Genomic DNA, 19,008 nt, shown 5'->3' with positions numbered 1-19,008 from the left:
TTCTAACAATTTCAATTATACAAATATAACACGTAAAATACATGCGGTATTACGAACAGGGTGTGCTTGTATGCTTGTTCAGTTTAAAGGAAATAGTCCAGCTCATTTCTAACAAAATTATTCTTCTCTCCATTCGGTACTCTTGGATACGCAGGTGTGAGTGAATCCTATGGAGAGAAAAGCATAAAGTTTAACTAACAACATTCAATCATACCTGTGAGCCTATATACAACATATTGTAGATTTTCCAGTAGACCTCTCTCACTTTACGAGCTGGATGAAACAATCCCTGCAACGAAAAGATTATTATTTTTCTCAGCATCAAATACTGGACTAACCTGTAGTGTATACTGCAGTACTATAGTAGGACCGAGGGCAACACGACAGCCATCAACAGCATCCATAAAAGCCTGCACCATGTGAGGGGAATTCTCAAATATGTTTGGCCATACCAAGTTGAACAAATGCATCAGAGCATCATCACAGCCAAAACCATATACTCCAAGAGCCATATGTTTGACAGCCCAGCAGGCTGTCTGTCTATGCACCAGATCTCTACAGAAATGACATGCAATCTTTTAAAGGACACAATCACATTGTTAGACAATGGGGGTATACACCCACCACATCTTGGCATGCAATAGCCATGGTGGTAGAAATGTCTGTAAAGGCTGAACCACACCATTCTCTTGTACAAACATATTATAACGCTAGACATACTTTAACTTCAATGAATTCTCTTAAATCCTTGTGATAAAAATGTATACGTACAAGTTGTAATTCAACATTTCACTATCTACAAGAAATTTCCAACTGAATACAGTGTAGTAGTAAATCCTTATGGGCCAGACTATCATATTACAATAATAAATTAAATCAACTCTGACACAGCACAAGTATATATATACAACTGTTCATTGTTCCACTATGTGTAATTATCATTATACAAATAGCCTCAGGACAATCACTGGTTGATAAGGTTACAACCACAAGACAACAAACAGAACCAACAACAGGGAAGGGGGTCTGCAGCCTGCAATACACAGGAAACACACACCCAGTTTTGAAGCCAGAAATAATAGTACCTATACACTGTAGTGTTGTAAGACTGTTCAACTTCTTGTAAGTCTTAACACACACCCAGGACCTAATTGAAACCAGTTAAAGCCCAACTAGATGTCCTAAGTTTCATCTCCTTAACTGCTGGTAGGATGGATGTGTACTGTTAGTCAGTTAGCTAGTTGCTAGCTAGCATGGCTTCAGTTAAGCATATGGTGTTTTGTATCTCAAACACACAGGTTGTCAAGGTAGGGCAACAATTCACACACAACCCTAAACCCCTTAGGGGGCTCAGCCAGTCCATTACAGGCCATCATAACAGAGACAGGTAATTGTCAGATAAATATATAGCTGTAATCACCTTATAAAAATATCTGCACGTCATCATTTCTTCGGAAATTTGGTACGGAATTTTAAAATAATATTGATAGAATCATGCATTTGGCATTTAACCTATGATGACTATGCTGTTGAGAATAAAATAAATACTTTTAACAGTTCTTTGTATTTATAAAGAGAATAAGTTCAGAAAAGCAATTCTTGTAATCATTCTGCCCATAAGAAATATTGGTCACCTTATTGCTGAACAGCTCACAAATTAACACCAACACAACAAAACCAATTAACATACTATGTTGTATGTTTAAACAATTAGGCCAACTTCCTTTCCAGCACTAATTTATTAGATTAGTGTAAAGGGCAGTGCAACAATTAAGTGGTCCACTTAACAACTAATATATACTATTGATTAACCCATTAATTGAGTTGATATTCCTACCTGTCCATCAGAGCATCTTCTAACAGAGGGGTGACAGCATAGATGTAATCCTTCCCCATCTCTCCAATGTATTCAAACAAGAAGGACAGAGATTTCAGTACTCCATTCTGTACGTTTAATTCTGGCACTCGGTACTCGTTCATCAATCCTGGTAGTACTGTGAATGGTGAACATGTTTCGGCCACAATTGCTATGGCAACAGTTGTGCAAACACGGTTTTGTCTCTCCTGGACTTTGAGGTTATTCAACAGCGTGGCCAGAACATCCTGCGGTCTATACAGGACCAGAAACAACAATGGTAAACAATTGTAACAAAATAACTTCACTCCTAAACAGGAGGAAAGCACAGTAGAAACCCAGCCCCACAGACCACACTATATTCTTTCTGTCTATTCATATTGTTTCGAGAGGCCAAGCAAATAGTTCGGGAAGCCATTTTGTGATAGCTATTTACCATTCCTAGACAGTATTGGTTGCTGCAGCCATACAACATCACCATAAGAGCATGGCTAATGGTACAGGGTGATAATCAAGTTAGATCCATTGATTGACAGCCAGTAAAATACCTTAACAACATACCAGCACTCTTCAACTGTAAACCAGCATGGCTAAGTGATAGAAAGATCTACTAGCAAATGTAAAAGACTAAAAAGACCTCAGATTCCAGGCATAGCTTAACAAAATGGATGTTTACAAATCATTTTATTGAAAATTTCCACTTAAGGAAAGCACACAATCTCATCAAGCAAAGTGGACAATCATCAATTTAAACATATCATATTACTAAACAAACTTAAATGCCAATACCTTATCTGAACAGTAACACTTATGAAGTTAGACAGTCAAGTTTCCTTGTAAGCTCAAAGACATCGCTGTGATAATTGTAAGCCAGTAGTATACTATTGCAACAATGCAAGGCAAAATGGGATCATGACTGGGGCAAAAAGAATTGGAGACTTGAATACAAAGTTGTTGTTGGAGGTTTTGCTGATGTAAGCACCATCAAGCTGTTTAGCCAGACACTCACGTACACTCCTACCATTAGAGTAGTGTTTACACTAAATCATTACTAGTGTATAGGACTTCATGTATGGTGGTGCTAATAGTACACCTCACCCAATAGCTTTTGCTATGTATCCAAATGTGTTCACTGTGGCTCTACGAATGGCCTTCTTGTGGGCCTTCAGAAGATCCAACAATTCAAAGCAAATTCTCATCCATTCCTTCGCTGGAACAAACTCTGATCCTCTGTCTGCAATTCTGCCCACCAAATCAATACAGTTCTCCTGCACTTTCTCATGTCTACACAACAACAAAAACAAACATTGTAAAAACACTTTGGTCAGTAGTTGATGCTTTAATTAAACCACTGCTATTTGAGATGTGATGAATATACTAAACTGTACATTAGATTACATCACTTAATATATAACATGACAAGTGGCACATTGTGAGCTAATACAAAGCCATTGTAGCTATGAAAACCAAACTGTAAAATGATGATGTACTTTCTTAGAAATCAACAACAATCCTACTCTGTTGTTGCTTCACTATTTATAAAGCACAAGGAAAAGAAATGCAAGGTTTTCAATACCACTACTCACTTTAAAAAATTGACAACTCATTAATATTAATAGTGTCAAAAGTTGATAGTCCAGGGAACATTGATAACAAACATAATTCAATAAATAGTTTAATCACAACAACAAACAACACAACCAAGAATACATTGATAGACACTACTGTCAGTTGACAGATGTGCGTGGTTCAAAGTACTATACCACTATATCAACAGATGACTGATAAAGTTAGCCACAGCAGGTCTTCATCAAGGCACAGCAAGGCAGTCAAGGGATGGATTATGGTTGAAGTAGTTTACCTTAGACCAGTACTAACTACATTACGCCCAATAATAGTTAGCTTTTAATTATCCAATAACTTGATTACTTTGCTATCACCACAAATAGCTGATTACAACAAAGGCTACTTGCCAATGATTGACATTAAAAAAATCAAATGATTTGTTTGATATATAACCTACTTCATTACCTGTATGTAATCAAGTTAGGAAGTACAACTCATTCACAAAGTAATTCATGTCGTTTCTGTACATTAGGAAAATTATTAAACAAGAGAGATGCTTAGCTTTAAAAATCTCATTATATCCTCATCTGCTTCTTTGCTAACAAAGTGACTGATTGTTAAATGACACTTTCTTTTGTGCCACTGCAGAGAAAATTGGCTAATGTTTTACTGTACATAAAAGAGACCGCACACAATTGGCACATAATTGGAGCAAGAACACTACCTAAATATTATTATTCTCAGAAAACACAGTTTTTTTCATCATAGGAACTAATGGATGATACCATCTTGAGAAGGTGATATGTTTGTGAGCTAATGATGGAGCAATCTTGACAAAGTACCCAAAGAATAATTTGTAAATATAGATCAAAGACTGACAGCATAGTTGGGTGCGCATACAATCAATGAAATAATTGAACACAAAACGTATGAAATACATACACAGAAGCTCGTTGTGACGTTGGTTGCATGGGTCGGCTACCGTAAATGGTTTAACAATACAAGTTGGGAACACAAATCTACTTTGTCCTACCCAAAGGAAATAGAGACATAAACAATAGTTGAGAGACTTGGCAGGGATAAACAACATATGAAGTATTAACAAGAATAACAAAATTATAACACACAACATTCCAGTGGCTAAGCAGGTTATAATGGTTGCCATGGGTTATGGCCCAGCCCAGGACCAAGAATGCAAGTGACAGAGACACAATCTCGTCACAATTAACCATGGGACAACTGTTGGGTCGCTGAAACCTTACCGGTTCCTAAGAATCGGAGTGAGCCTAGGAAGAAGGTCTTTTATCGGAGGTGTCATCTTGGTCATTCCTATGACATTCACTATGGCCTAGAAAAATAGTAACACATTATCATATAAAAGAACACATATAAATTACTGACCTTTAGTCCACCCAAGATACTTCCCAGCACTTCAGGATATTCTTCTCCAAGGTACTCGTACAATACAACACCGAGATGTCCCAGAAGCTTCTCCTACAAGAGTCGATCACAATAGCATACCATAAGACTGAACAAAGAGCAGACCCAAGCTTTAAGAAGCCGTAAAATAAATAGTTAAGGGGAATACTATAACTCATGGCCATTCCTTTAATAGTCTGTCTCACACATGTAAAAAGACTGCACATGTGGTGATTGACTATAGAACTGTAACTAGATGCTAATACATTGATAATCGCCATATGGTGCACATCATATTGACTGACCATCCCCTATGTCTTCAACTTGTTATTTCAAGCTTACTTAAATAAATCAAGGGGTCAAACTCTGACTATGCAATCAAGGAATCAAGTTTCTAAATCACGGAATTATACTTACACATATCAAGGGATCAAGCTCACCTCTCCACAAGTATTCATTACGTTAGCGATGCGGGAAATCAGGTCAGCTGCTTGTTGCCGCACTTTTGCTGCCTTGTTGTTCAACCTCCACAAAATGGTACCACAGATTTGAGGTAGATATGGCTTCACCCTACCCCCCAGGGCATTAACGACAACACCAAATCCATTAAGCATAACAACATCCTGCAACAGTGAAACAATGGGGAAAGTTAAAACAATTCATGAACCATTTTTCTGGTCATATAAAATAACTAAGGTGACATTATCAAATCAACTGATTATTGAAATTTATTGCTACAAGCATCAAACCACCACAAGCAATATCACTCCTTATATGGACATTATCACTCCTTATATGGAAATAGTGTACTGCATTCCAGAGGAGAACACACTAGGGAGGATTGTCACTGTGTACCTCCATATACAAAATATGTGTACACACACTACAGGCACGCAAACATACTTCATTCGTCTGCTCTTGGAAGGCATACAGAATTCCATCAATCAATTGTTCTTCAAGTCGTGAATCTACATCAGTGGCTCCAAGATTACTCATAACCTACACAAGGACAATAGCATAATTATTACAATATTATTCACACTTAATATACTATAAGTAGCTAAGGATGGAAATGACCATATGGAGTAACACCATCAACCATATTCATATACTGGTGCTATTGGAGACAGACAGCAATCAAACAGGAATCACTGGAATGCAAACAGGCCATCCACAGCTAATTGTTTTATGCCCATCTAGTTGGCTAGTTAGGCAATTAATCAGTCAAGTTAGTACAGTGGTTAAGACTATCAGCTCAGCTTTAGGTGGGTGCAGTATTACTCTGTGGTTTATGTGGAACCAACAAGTATGCTACAAGCTGTAAATATACTTATCCCAGATAATAATCATAATCTTGTAGAACACATTAGCATTGCTATTCTTAACATATAGTAGAGTTATTAAATCAAGTACAAAATGAAGTGTTGAAACAGACAAATCCTATTTGCCTCTAGCAGTTTACATACAAATGCTTGGAAGAATTTAATTGAAGATGTACAGTGAATGAACTCTGAAAGTAACATCACTTTTATCAGGAAACATTTGTCTTATCTTCACACGGATGGGTTCAATAATATAAATATTATCAATTGGTGCATAGCAGCACTTAGTGGCCTAGTAAAATCCTCCATAGTACTAGCCTCATTGTGAATGGTACAAGTACATATAACAAGTAGTATTTCTAGCACTCTTGGGGCAGTTTAGGGCTACACTATAGCCATTTTAAATACAAATTTTCAATTACAAATCCTGACAGTTGGTCCGTTTAGAGGCAGTCTTTTTCTATGCGAGTAGCTACGAAAAAGTTCCTTTTTGACAGCATTTTTTAATGATATGCATGTTATAATAATATTAGTCTAATGTCCCTACAAAACTAGTGTGTACATTATTAGTATGTATATTCACTTGACAAAACACAGTACAATTCTAAGTAATTGTTTAACAAGTAGAGCTTCTCTACTACAATGGGAAGACATAAAGGTGTCTGGGTAACGCCACTACAAGAAGTAAAGCTAGGGAAGCAGTAAAGCTAGGGAAGCCGTCAGACCATGCCCTTGTAGCGGGATCCTTCAAAATACGCCTCACCCTTCACAGACTGGCAATGACAAACCATTGAGTTACATTAGAGGCCCAACCAGTGATTATAACGTGATTACTAACTGTCTAACTATGACAAGAATAAGTGAATTATCCACAACACAATGGCCTTGTACAGCCACACAGACAATACTAGTGTTCAACATTGAAATGACTACAAGATGGCTTGTGAGCAGTTGAACAGGTCTAGTCCTTGCTGCTACTAGACTACAAAAACTCTTTCCATTATATAAATTATGCAAATAGCATCCACTTATCCCTATACAAGGTGTCTCTTAACACATCAGCAATAATCCTTACAGTAGGCCAAACATATACACATATAATTCATGCCTGCAACTTCACTATACAAACAAAGTATACAAAAAAGGAATAACAAAGCAATTAGTCTATACAAATCACCCAACATATGGTAAAACTAATTACACTTGTACAGTTACATTGCAAGTTATAAGTGCTTGGTAAGTGATATACGAATGCGCTTGAAAAAATAGCAGATTTTGAGAACAATTTACTGTTGAACGATTTCTGTTTTTCAAACTTCAATAGCCGCAGAATAACTTGATAAAGTGCTAACATTATAAAACAATTAACATCTTGATGATTGATCTGTAGCAAGCTGTTAGGATAATTCATTGATATAAACTAACTCTGCACTGTAGACAAAAGTTCGCACCAAAAATCTTAAGCTAATAAAAATGCACGCAAACATTTAAAGCCATGTGTATGCAAAAACCACACAACACCAAAAACTGCACTGGGTGGATGCAACAGCCTACCATTGGTTAGATTCGAATTATATCCTTGGCAACCAAAAATAATACTGCATAACAGCCATAGAAATGTAAATGGATATTTTGTATGCATCATCATCATTATATTGATGAAAACTCCATCTCAGCAAACCTGTTAATTAATGTGCACACTGCCACAAGTATTTATCTGTCCATCAGTAACATGGAATCTCAAGACATGTTAACTACTAAACTAATTCTATGCATGGTAAATCACTACAACAGAAATACTTAATAAAATGACAATTAAATAACAATTCAAACAAGTTGTCAAGAAAGCTGTTCAAATCCACTGCAATTTACGAGTGATACAAAGAATTGAGTTACCAAGCAGTGAGGATGGAAATGGCACTACAAGCAAACCAGATATGTTGTCTATATCTATAGCTTCTTCATACCAGAGCCAATATTGGTTAATAACTGGTGGTCTTCAATAAGATTAACTGATAATATAGCAAACTAAGTGTGATCAACGGGTAATCAAGGAGTAATCAATTACATGAATAACTTAGTGATATATAATATATTGAGATGGTTACCTTTTCAATGGCTTCCATGACCATCTTGCGATATTGTTCATTGTCATCCTTCAAGTCCTCCACAACTCGGCTGATGATTTCTGCGGACCCCACTTTGTTGGCTAATTCCACTGTCGTATCAACAAGCTATACAGAGGGTAACAGATATGACATTACACACATACTGGCTGCATGCACAACGATATTTAACTGCAGCATAATCTGCCCTTGGAGAAAAAATTGAATACTGGGTGACTTTCTCTTTTACAGGCTAATGCTCTAGACTTGATAGTACCAAAATCCTTATCCAGAGCCCTTATTTTCCCTCACAGAGAGGCTTCAATGTAATTTTAAACTATTTTAAAATATAGTCAAAGCCATTTCCATCAAGGTAGTACAATCATTACAAGTTGTAAGGCTGCTACAAAACACTAGTAACTTGATAAGATCAAGAGCATAATACCTTAAGGGCTTAACTGCACTTGCCAGACATCTGCACCACTGCTGCATGCATCTCTACCATACACTAGTAGCTAACATCTGTACTGTGTAGCAAGGGGACTAAGCACTTAAGATATTACACATCTGGAACCAAATATGTGTAAAATAGAATTATAGTATTGTAGTGGACACCAAGTTGTTAATAAGGCATTGTCTCAGTTTCTTACTTCAGACACACATGCCTCTTACATAAGGACACCGCAAGGGACCAAACAAGATAATTATTAACTGTCGTTATGTGATATCAAGCAGCAGTAGCGGGCACAAATACTGCCTAACTAATTTAGCTGGTTATGATAATTTACTTAGCTACGACTAAACAAAGAGTATTCAGAATGCAAATCAAATACAGGTTGGCTCACACGCCCAAAGAGATGACTTGCAGTACAATTCTTATACTGGTCCTATATTACCAGCTACACATCTGTCATTTATACTATTAGACAATTGCCCATAGCAACAACACTTGGAATTAAATGCCTCATGAATCACCACTACCCCAGATTTAATTTTGTTAACAGATTGCAGTGAGGGCAACTACAATTGTAGCAATGAAATAACCTGTTTGTAGTTGCGTCGGTCCAGTGCCATACGGTGGTTCCAGAAATGACGGAAATAATCTGGCAAAATTTCTTGCCTGATGTACTCAGCCTCAACACCATCGGTAGCACAACACTGCTTCACCACCTTTAGAGAAAACAATAATGTTAAGAAAACAATCCAATCATAAACTGCTACTAACCTTTAACACGATCTTCTTCATTTCTTCGTCAGGACTCTGAAACTCTCGGATGAGAATCAACATCACTTCTTTAGTGTAGTAGTTTGCTGATACATTGTCCATGAGAGGTATGAGGTACCCAATGGCTTTTAGGAATGCAGCCAGACCCTACCAAAGAACACAAATATGGTTTTGGGATCATAACAATGACATAACAACTGCCATTGAACTGCTAAGACAATACCATAATATGCATAACCAAGTACGAAACAACACATTAGTGGAAGCCAACCCAGGATTATGGCATTAGCTTTGGCTACATGGACTGCAAACATGTAATTTACCAGTTAAAAGTTCTTAAAAACATGTTTGCTGTGTTAGTTTTAGGGAAATAAAAACAGTAAAACAGTTGGAAGAGTGAGTGGGCCAGAAATCAACTTACCCACAGCAATGCCATAACTCACCCACACAACTGTTTGACTTGTGTATCATCACACATTTTGGAACAAGTTAATGTGTACACACAACACCCACTCATGCTGTATAGCACATCTCCATAGACACTATTGTTTACTGAAGTACCTTTCAAATATCCTAAACATTTTTGTAATAAAATTCAACAGTTTATTATTAGTAAGACAAGAGTGTAAGACGATAGCTGTCAATGAATAGATAAGTGATTAGCACAAGCAGTGAACTAGACGTCTGATTGACATTCTAAAGGAGATAAACTCTACTTGTTAACTAATATAGTACAACTGTACAATAAAGTCGTGACCACTGGAGAGCTATGAATGCTACATACTTTTCCACGATGAGTTCGTATGCCCTTCCAAAGAGGCACAAGGACAGAATCAAAGGATTCGATTCCGTATGGAGTAGCTGCCTCAGCTAAAGCTGCCAGAGCAAGTGCCGTAATAGTTCGTACCTTTTGTTGCTCATCCACCAAACCTAAACAAAATAAAAAATATTTTAAATACCACACAAATAACTACAAATTACACAAGACGGATTTGAGGTATGCATATAATCAAAACATAAAACTGCTAGAACACTGTACAACCATAACCGTATAACATACATCGTACATTGTTGATTAAATTAGCTAGGACCATCCTTGTTTATTGTTGAAGGTAAAGGTGTTTATCATGAAGACGAATAACTGATAGGCTTCACTAAAAACCTACCTTTGGTCAACAGACTGTATAACTTAATTTCACTATTCTAATGTTAATGTTGATGGGTTCTCCAGTGCACAACAGACTAGGAACACCACAAACAGATTACATTACAAAAACTTTAAACCTGGTTGACCTCTTAATTTTATTATCATCGTAACCAGAAGGCAGGGCTGTACACTGGCCAAAGCTCTGATAAACAAATAACACCTGTTTAGTAAGACCACTTTCCTGAAGCTAACACTTTGGTAAAAATATAAAACTTTTTAAAAAAATTCATGACTAAACAAACAACAATCAAATTAAGTAATAAGTAAACTAGCTTGAAGCTAATGCTCTAACATCTGCAGTGATGATATAAATATCTAGCGGTACTTTTACAATTATGCAATAATTAATTATTAACAAGCCACTTAAATAATAAAAATAAAAGATCAACAAATCAACATAACTGTGTTACACTGGAACCTCTCTAAAATACACCTCTACAAGTTCTAGCTGTGGGATCTTCCATAAACAGTGGTGCAACACTCTAAATTCTTTCAAGATAAAAGAATATAAAATTGCTTTAACGTTGGGAGCAATTCACCAACTTTACTGTAGGAAAGTTCCAGATGACATGTCCAATTATTTCGCTTTCATTACAGTGGCAAACATCCAATTCTGGTGCAGCTTCAGGAAATGAGACTACAGATCATATGATGATAAATAATGGTCAGCTGGGTTGTCAGGTGCAGCTACCAACTACCCATAACAATTGTACCAGTCCAATGGACTAACACAATTTAAGCTTGTTCTAATGCAAAACACACATGACTTCCTCATCCAGAGGAATGTGATAATATTCTTGTACACACACTTAACATGCACTATAGAGCACTTACCATTTTCTATAATCTCCACCAGGTTTTTCAGATGTGGCAGGATAGCACACCCCATAAGGATGGCAATTTGTTGTACAATCTTTATGCCCGTGTGACGTGCCTGCCAGGATTTCTTACTGCGGCAGACAGCCTTGAGAAAAGGCAACAACGAAGGGATGCCAAGTGCTGATGCAACCACGGCAAAGGCTCTACAATGAGATTAATATAGTGAACACAGTTAAAGCAGCACACACAAGACAAGGCATATCAGGTGATGAAATTAGGCCACAAAATGGGCCCTAAAATAAATCAGCAACAAGTAGTTTAAAAATTAGCATTCTTGTTGGCACAACTTTTACAAGTGGGTCATACGACATTAGTACTGCCTGTAGTTACTGCTGGAATATAAGAGGATTACTATGGCACAGTATAATGCTATAGACCAATAGTGTCATTGGTAGTTTGATAATCACAGTCCAGAGTTTACTGATAAACTAGTTAAAGATAATCACAACAATGGCATATCGAAAGTAGTAGTTATAATAGCTAAACAAACACACTTCATAAACACATTATCATCCAGAAGGTGCTAGCATTAAATATTCATTCGTGGTCTCAAGATGTAAGTGAAGCCTTTAGCTATCCTATTACATAAGGTGATTTCACTGGCCAATCTCTGGGTGGGACCTTACCATAAAACACCCATTAAGTGCTATATAGATGAGAGAGAGAGAGAGAGAGAGAGAGAGAGTGACAAATGACGTAGCAGCAAAGCCTTCCAAGTTACAAAGTTTTCAAACATATGTTAATAAACTAGAAACACAAGACACAAATAAGTGTGGTAATTATGTAAGCAATAGCTAGAGCTCTTTGTGTTGAGTGGGTGTGGAGTGGTATGTGTATGTGTACCAGTAGTATCATATGGCTAAACTTGGTGTGTACCTTGAACCATTCGCTTTAGTTTTCCACGAGACATCAACATAGAACGAAAAGGAACACACCCAAGTCAACCCAACTCAACCATACAAGTAGTATGTGTGTTTGCTAAAGTCACTTAGAAAAATAAGTTACATCAGCTGATCAGTGAGATCAACACGTCATCACTATTCATAACTAAGTCCTTTGAAACACCTACTAGCTTATGGTATAGTACTCACCTTGCAGTAGTGTTCCTAACGTACTCATCCATGTTGTCAATATCAGGACGCATCGTTGATATCATTGTAGCTAATCCAGCTGCCTGTGGGTAATAGGAACAACATGACCAGAGTGGTGACAACATAACAAAGTAGGGACAATGATCAATAAACACTTATGTTACTTATTAGCTGGGTGATGGTATCTTATGTCACTGTGATTAGTGACCAGACCTGCAATAACAGACCACATTGGAACAACCCTTATGCCAAATGCCCAGATTGCAAATGGACACTCTATTTTGGGGACTCTAACATAGTTACTTATAATGAGGCTTAATAAGAATCAATTGACTACTAGAACAGGTAGAACAGGTATTGTTATAATGGTATAAAATCTATTCTTAGAATTTTCGGATAGTTTTCCAAGTTGAGTAGAAACGCTATTGTTTCTTCGTTGTAATAACCATATCTGGTAGTTTCGGCTCGATATCTTGTTTGTTAGGACTTCACCATAGTATATCTGTAAAATATTGATTGCCGTTGGTAATAAAACTTGAAAATATAAGAGTCCCCCAAATAAAAAATTCCTGTGACATCATTTGGAATAAGGCATATACATGAATGGATTTTTACGAGTCATGCCTTATGATTATTAAAAACAGGAATGGTTATACATTCAAGCATTGTGCCAACATGCCAGTGTGTATATAAAGTTAAATTCATGGCCGCAACCTCCATATGACAGTTCACTAAACACTACCTGAATACAATTTTGATTATGGGTTGGTTTATGTAACCTGGTAAAAGCTTTCTTGTAAGTAGAGTCAAGTTAAGTAATTCTTCAAGTTGATACTAGCTAGTGTTATGGAATACTTTGAGAATCATTTCTGATAGCTGGGGAAGACAGTTGAGTGCTTTTCAAGAATATGACATAATGTACACTAGTGTGTATTACACATGCTCAAGAAAAGTTGTTGAGCTAAATCTCAATAAAACCAGCCAGAGAGAAAACATTGCTAAGTAAGCAAATGATGTAGGACTGTTTTATAGACTGATTCGTAACTACAAAGTTGTACCCAACTGTTGGTATCCGTTGTTTATCATATTTGCTGTGTTGTGATTACCTTGCAGTTTGCGATATGTAAACATAACTAAAGTTTGTAAGTCTATGGTAAGGTGTGGTTATTAAGTGGTTTAGTACAGGTAGTGTAGGAAATTTGGCAAGACCTATGAACGAAATTCAGCTGTGATGATATTTTGACGAATTCCAAGTTAATTTGTTTGATTAACGTCTCATGAATTTGATTTAGCAGAACCACTCTTTTCTTCAAGGACCAACACACAAACTAAAACAATTACACACTAACACAATTTTCACCCTAAACATATGAATATCAGACACAGTAAATACACTATGGGTTGTTGATAACCAGAAGAGGCCTCCTAACATGTTGAAACTGAAATGTACAACCTTCAGACACTCCTATATGGCTGCTTGCACACACATGTGGCTTCACCAGCAGATCACATAACAGGTTGAACGCTGAGCCTAAATACCATGACCTTCTTTGCAGGAAAAGAAACATTATAAGGGAATGTTTTCCAAGAACTACAGAGTTACTAAGAAAGACTGTATCTACAAGAATGACTTACTTTAGCCAAGTTTGAAATGATCTCTCTTCCTTCCACTCTGGCATAGTAATCTTCATCAATCAGTAACGGCTCTATAACCACTAGAATCTGTGTAGAGATGGTATACAAACTAAATCTACAATATAATTCTCATAATAAATCTAATTACACTGAAGTGTTGTAAAATATGCATACAACTACATTATGTAATTACTTTACATGAACAATGTGTACTGGACAAATAACACTCAAAAGTGGGAGCATAGAATTGAGGCAAAATTGTTTTTCAATGCAAGTAGAATGGACACTCTATTAGAGAACAATTTTTGAAAAAAAAACTGACCTTATGCACATATGGACGAACAAGATCATCTAGCTTGTACAAGATACGATCAATAACTTTCACTAACAAATGACGCTCCTGATCTTCCAATGTTGGAGACATTAGCATGGGAAGGATTTGGTTAAACAAAGAATCTGCACCAAACTCTCGAGCCTTGTCTGTGATCTGTCTCAGAGCACTCTTTCTCATTGGAGGTGTACCGTTCTTGATCTTTAGTAGCAGACGCATTATTTTCCGTTCCTTTTGCTCTTCAGAACTAAGCATTGATTCATCTACATCTTCTAATAGCTTGCTGAAATATTGTGCATCTTCTGGCTTCAAGAAGGGCAGCTGATTGCCAGCATCTTGTGGCTGCATGTTATCAACAATCTTGACCTATTGAAATATATAAATATCATTAATTATGCACTAAATAAATAGAATACAAGGCTACCTTGTTGTCCTCCATTTGAAAGTGGAAACCACTCATTCCCATTGGGGTGGGTGTGGCTGTCAGCTTTCTTGTAGGAGTTCTGATTGGCTGGTAGGCCACTGGGGGCTTCAGGATCTTGAACCCTTCCTGTAAACAATTACATAATCACAAGACTAGTAGTAATCTCTTATCACACACAGTGGCTATGTCAAGCACATACAATTATTTGAACACCAGAAATGGATCCGACAAAGCATGATGGTATAAGTACATATTCATATAAGTTTCTTTCGTATATTATCACTGTTAAATTATTTTTCCCTATTAACAATGTGCAAATCGATCTTTCTGTTGTTGCCACTTTGTAGCACGGTACTCTCGCCTTCTAGATGATAAAGTAAGTAAAAATTTAAAACATGAGGGGTTTCACAGATCCAGTCACATAATACCTATCAACAGCTGTTACCGAAAGCAAACCTCTCACAACATATTGTATTCAGTGGGTGACCTAATAACACATGAATGAGCAATAATAATAATACAGGTGTGCCAATTGAGTGGGACATATGACGAGCTTGTAGCTCCACATTTGGTATACAGATCTCTTACTTTGTGGAAGTTCAAAATAATACCGGTTAACTTCACTGATTCCCAGAATTGTTAAACACTACTACACACACATGCAGTCATGCAGTAAGATTTAAGTGGCATTATATTGCCTCTCAAGTGCAGTATGGTATCACAGCCTGTAACCACCATAACAGCCATGGTGCATACTTGTCTACAAACATAACACACTGGATTAAAATAAGAGGAAAAGTTAACAGAATTCAAGGAATAGGAAGTTATGAATCACTGACTCTGCAATGTCATCATGTCTGTAAAGATTGTTTTCAGGATAAAGTTGGTGGCTATATTTTATATGTTCTACCACTGAAAGTATTTTTAACTACTTTTGGTTTCTGGAATGATTTAACTATGTGTTGGAGAAAATCACCAGGTTTAATAGAGAAACTACTACACCACACAAAATCATTAAATGCAATTCAAATTGCATAACATTAGCAATGAACCTAATAATTAACAACTGATAATAATCAATAACAGATTTATATCATATCATCTTCTAAGCAGTGTAAAGCTCTTTCAATTAATATGATTTGCAGAAAAATATTTAAGGACTGATTCTGAAGGTCCTGCTGCTACACCTTAAGAGGACAACCTCTGCTATTCAATAGTGGTATGGCTTTTTTAGACCTTCTGTAAACATGTACCATGTGAAGGACAGTGAAGACAAAAGTCTTAAATAATCACCATGCCATTTAGTATAGCTCATGATATTAGTAATTATTGGTACAACACAAACGCAGTGATTCGTAGCAGTGATTCATAGCAGGGATTCATAACAACGCAAGTACATTTGCTTACTAAGAAAATCAATTAGCCACACCATTACCTTACTAGTACACCATGCCAGGATGGTCTTATTGAATACACAGCACAACAATGTTTCTAACTAACTAATAAGGTGAACATATAAGTATACTGAGCCTGTATAGGTGGGAGATATAGCCCACCTAATGTATTGTGTGTGTGTATGGTTCTTACCAGTGGGAACAAAGCATCAAGTTCATCATCGCTAAGTGGACGGTTTCTTTCATCTAGCTCCTTTTCCCAACGCCACGCCTGTACTTGCTCTGGTGTCATAGAGCCCAAGTGTACTAAAGGAATAGTGTGTAAACCTCATTTGATACAGTGTAAGGTCTCAAAATAGTGTAATAGCAAGCACAATACAATTAATTTCTTACCACTGCTTGGAGTTTGCAGGTTCATAGCTAAAGCTCCGGCTGGTGTCACTCCAGACATGTTGGGTGTGGCTCCAGGCATGGAAGGTGTACGCAAGATGGGTGTGGCTCCTCCACCACCATGACGTTGACTAGATGGGGTCTCATCCCAACGTGATCGACGTTTGCTACCAGGAGTGGGTGTGGCTCCAATCTGATCCTCTCCAGCACCACGATCAGTGCGAGGGGTCTCTGCCCACCCCATGTGACTGGGAGTTTCCCCTACAATAAACAAAGCAAATGGGTGGAATTACATACAGTGGAACACCACCTTTATTCCAGACACCTTATAGTGACTTGCCCTTACTAAAAAGATGTGCATGATTTCAAGGGGTAAACAGATCAACAAATATTAATGCAAACATGATCATGCACAAACTTCCTACAATGAAATGACTTCCTTTAAGAGAATCCACTGTGTATTATTCGATACCTAGACTCCTAAAATTCCCTTCAAATTTTATCTACGGGTACCAGCTACCCAAACAAAAATATTACAAATAACACAGATTACAGCATGCTAATCCAATACAACAGTATAGCATATCTGCAAGAGCCCCACATGTTCACACATTTTTCAAATTCTAAATTTATTTATCTAGATAGCCAATTGAATGATTAACTAAAGTTTCAGCCCTAGAAGCTGAGAACTTTTAAAGTTACAGCGCTACAAAGTGGTAACACAACAGAAAAATCAAACAGGAGTTAAATTAAACAACAGGCGCTAAATTAATGGTCATAACTTACAAATGCAGTCCTCTACAACTGATGAAACCTATGAAACAGACTAACATTCTTATCTTGGGAGCACTGAAAGATTTTCGAACTTTTCTTGCTTTGGGAAACCGCTTTTAGCACCTTCTTTCATTGCAAAACAATTGCTCGAAAATTACAGATTTTTTTTATAATTCATAAATATTCCACACATTGTGTTTAACGCATTCTACTGCAAAATTAGGCTTGTGCGAAAATGTGGGATTCTTGCAGATCCGGTCATGTATACAGTAAGAAACAACAAATGAAGATATGCAGTCACAAGTATTCTGTATAGCTAGTGGTTAAGTGTAACAATAATGTTTCTAAGGAGTGTCATGATATTCTAGAGATTCACTAGTGAGACATTTTCAATGTACAGATCACAAACGAATGTTGCATAATTGTCAACAGGGAAGGTGAAACATGACCAAATTACTGCAGCATGGTGAACTCTGTACATGGTTGTGGAAAGTTTATTTGTTGATCTACAAGTTGATGTGGCACTTTTCAAGCAGCATTGCTTTCATCAAATTGCTAAAGATTGGTTGCCTTGTTGTCATTTTTACAAGCGGAGCCTTCGAGTGAGCTAATGGCAATTCTTGTTGATCGAGGACAGATTTTCAACTAGATATTTAATTTGTGACATGCGATTATTGCATGCATGTGAAAATTGAAACACAACTACATAGTTTGAAAAGTCTGCAATGCTAATATGAATGCTGAGAATTGGTTTACAAACACAACTTCTTGGTTAGCAATAGTATGCACAAACTGTATCAAATACGAGGCCCAGAATAAACACAAATTACTGTAAAGTATAATTATTGTAAAATACAATAGTACTGCAAAAGCTAAATACAATTGTATAGCCGGTGAAATATTTCCCAGCTCTATTTTCAGCTGATCATCAATATCTTTTCTTTGTGAAACAGTTTTTATTTAATCGTATGTTTTCCATACATTTTTTAATATTTCTATTGTAGTATCTCATGTGCCTTTATGGGTTAAACAGTAGAAATGTGCTATAGATTTAACAAGTTGTTGAGATTCTACAACTCCTCCCCCCCACTCACTAAATTTTTAGGGATATAAATTAAATTTAAAATTCAAGCCATAAATACAATTACACAAAAATATTCATGGAATCTAAACGTGACAGCAATTTTAAACATACGAGACAAGGAGCTCTGAACCCATATAGAGCAAAAGTTGATAAGCCATATGTACCACCAGTCTGATTGTTTTATACTTGTTTGTTTACTGTTCATATTTTCATAACACATTCAGATCATACACACCTGTACAAGCCATGTTTTCAGGGCAGAGAAACCATTGAACAATTCTCACAACATGACTAAGCTGATTATGCG

At 36.7% G+C, this 19,008-nt stretch overlaps 1 protein-coding gene across 2 annotated transcripts in view; it reads right to left on the bottom strand.

Moving 5' to 3' along the window:
* LOC136248869 (splicing factor 3B subunit 1-like) overlaps positions 1–19,008 on the bottom strand; it is a 55,436-nt gene continuing 36,428 nt past the window's right edge. For both annotated transcript variants that reach the window (XM_066040691.1, XM_066040692.1), the window contains 20 exons: positions 16,847–17,104; positions 16,647–16,759; positions 15,060–15,185; positions 14,627–15,001; positions 14,305–14,391; positions 12,670–12,752; positions 11,534–11,721; positions 10,277–10,422; positions 9,493–9,639; positions 9,312–9,437; positions 8,271–8,396; positions 5,744–5,839; positions 5,281–5,463; positions 4,823–4,915; positions 4,684–4,769; positions 2,954–3,139; positions 1,838–2,110; positions 339–555; positions 215–289; positions 1–167 (listed from right to left, as the gene is read on the bottom strand). In XM_066040691.1, the coding sequence (XP_065896763.1) occupies positions 84–167; positions 215–289; positions 339–555; positions 1,838–2,110; positions 2,954–3,139; positions 4,684–4,769; positions 4,823–4,915; positions 5,281–5,463; positions 5,744–5,839; positions 8,271–8,396; positions 9,312–9,437; positions 9,493–9,639; positions 10,277–10,422; positions 11,534–11,721; positions 12,670–12,752; positions 14,305–14,391; positions 14,627–15,001; positions 15,060–15,185; positions 16,647–16,759; positions 16,847–17,104 (3,068 nt within the window). In that variant the 3' untranslated portion in view covers positions 1–83. The remainder of the gene's footprint in view (positions 168–214; positions 290–338; positions 556–1,837; positions 2,111–2,953; positions 3,140–4,683; positions 4,770–4,822; positions 4,916–5,280; positions 5,464–5,743; positions 5,840–8,270; positions 8,397–9,311; positions 9,438–9,492; positions 9,640–10,276; positions 10,423–11,533; positions 11,722–12,669; positions 12,753–14,304; positions 14,392–14,626; positions 15,002–15,059; positions 15,186–16,646; positions 16,760–16,846; positions 17,105–19,008) is intronic.

The sequence above is a fragment of the Dysidea avara genome, chromosome 3 (genome assembly GCF_963678975.1).
Source record: "Dysidea avara chromosome 3, odDysAvar1.4, whole genome shotgun sequence".
Lineage (NCBI taxonomy): Eukaryota > Metazoa > Porifera > Demospongiae > Dictyoceratida > Dysideidae > Dysidea > Dysidea avara.
This window is presented reverse-complemented; position numbering and strand designations above follow the sequence as displayed.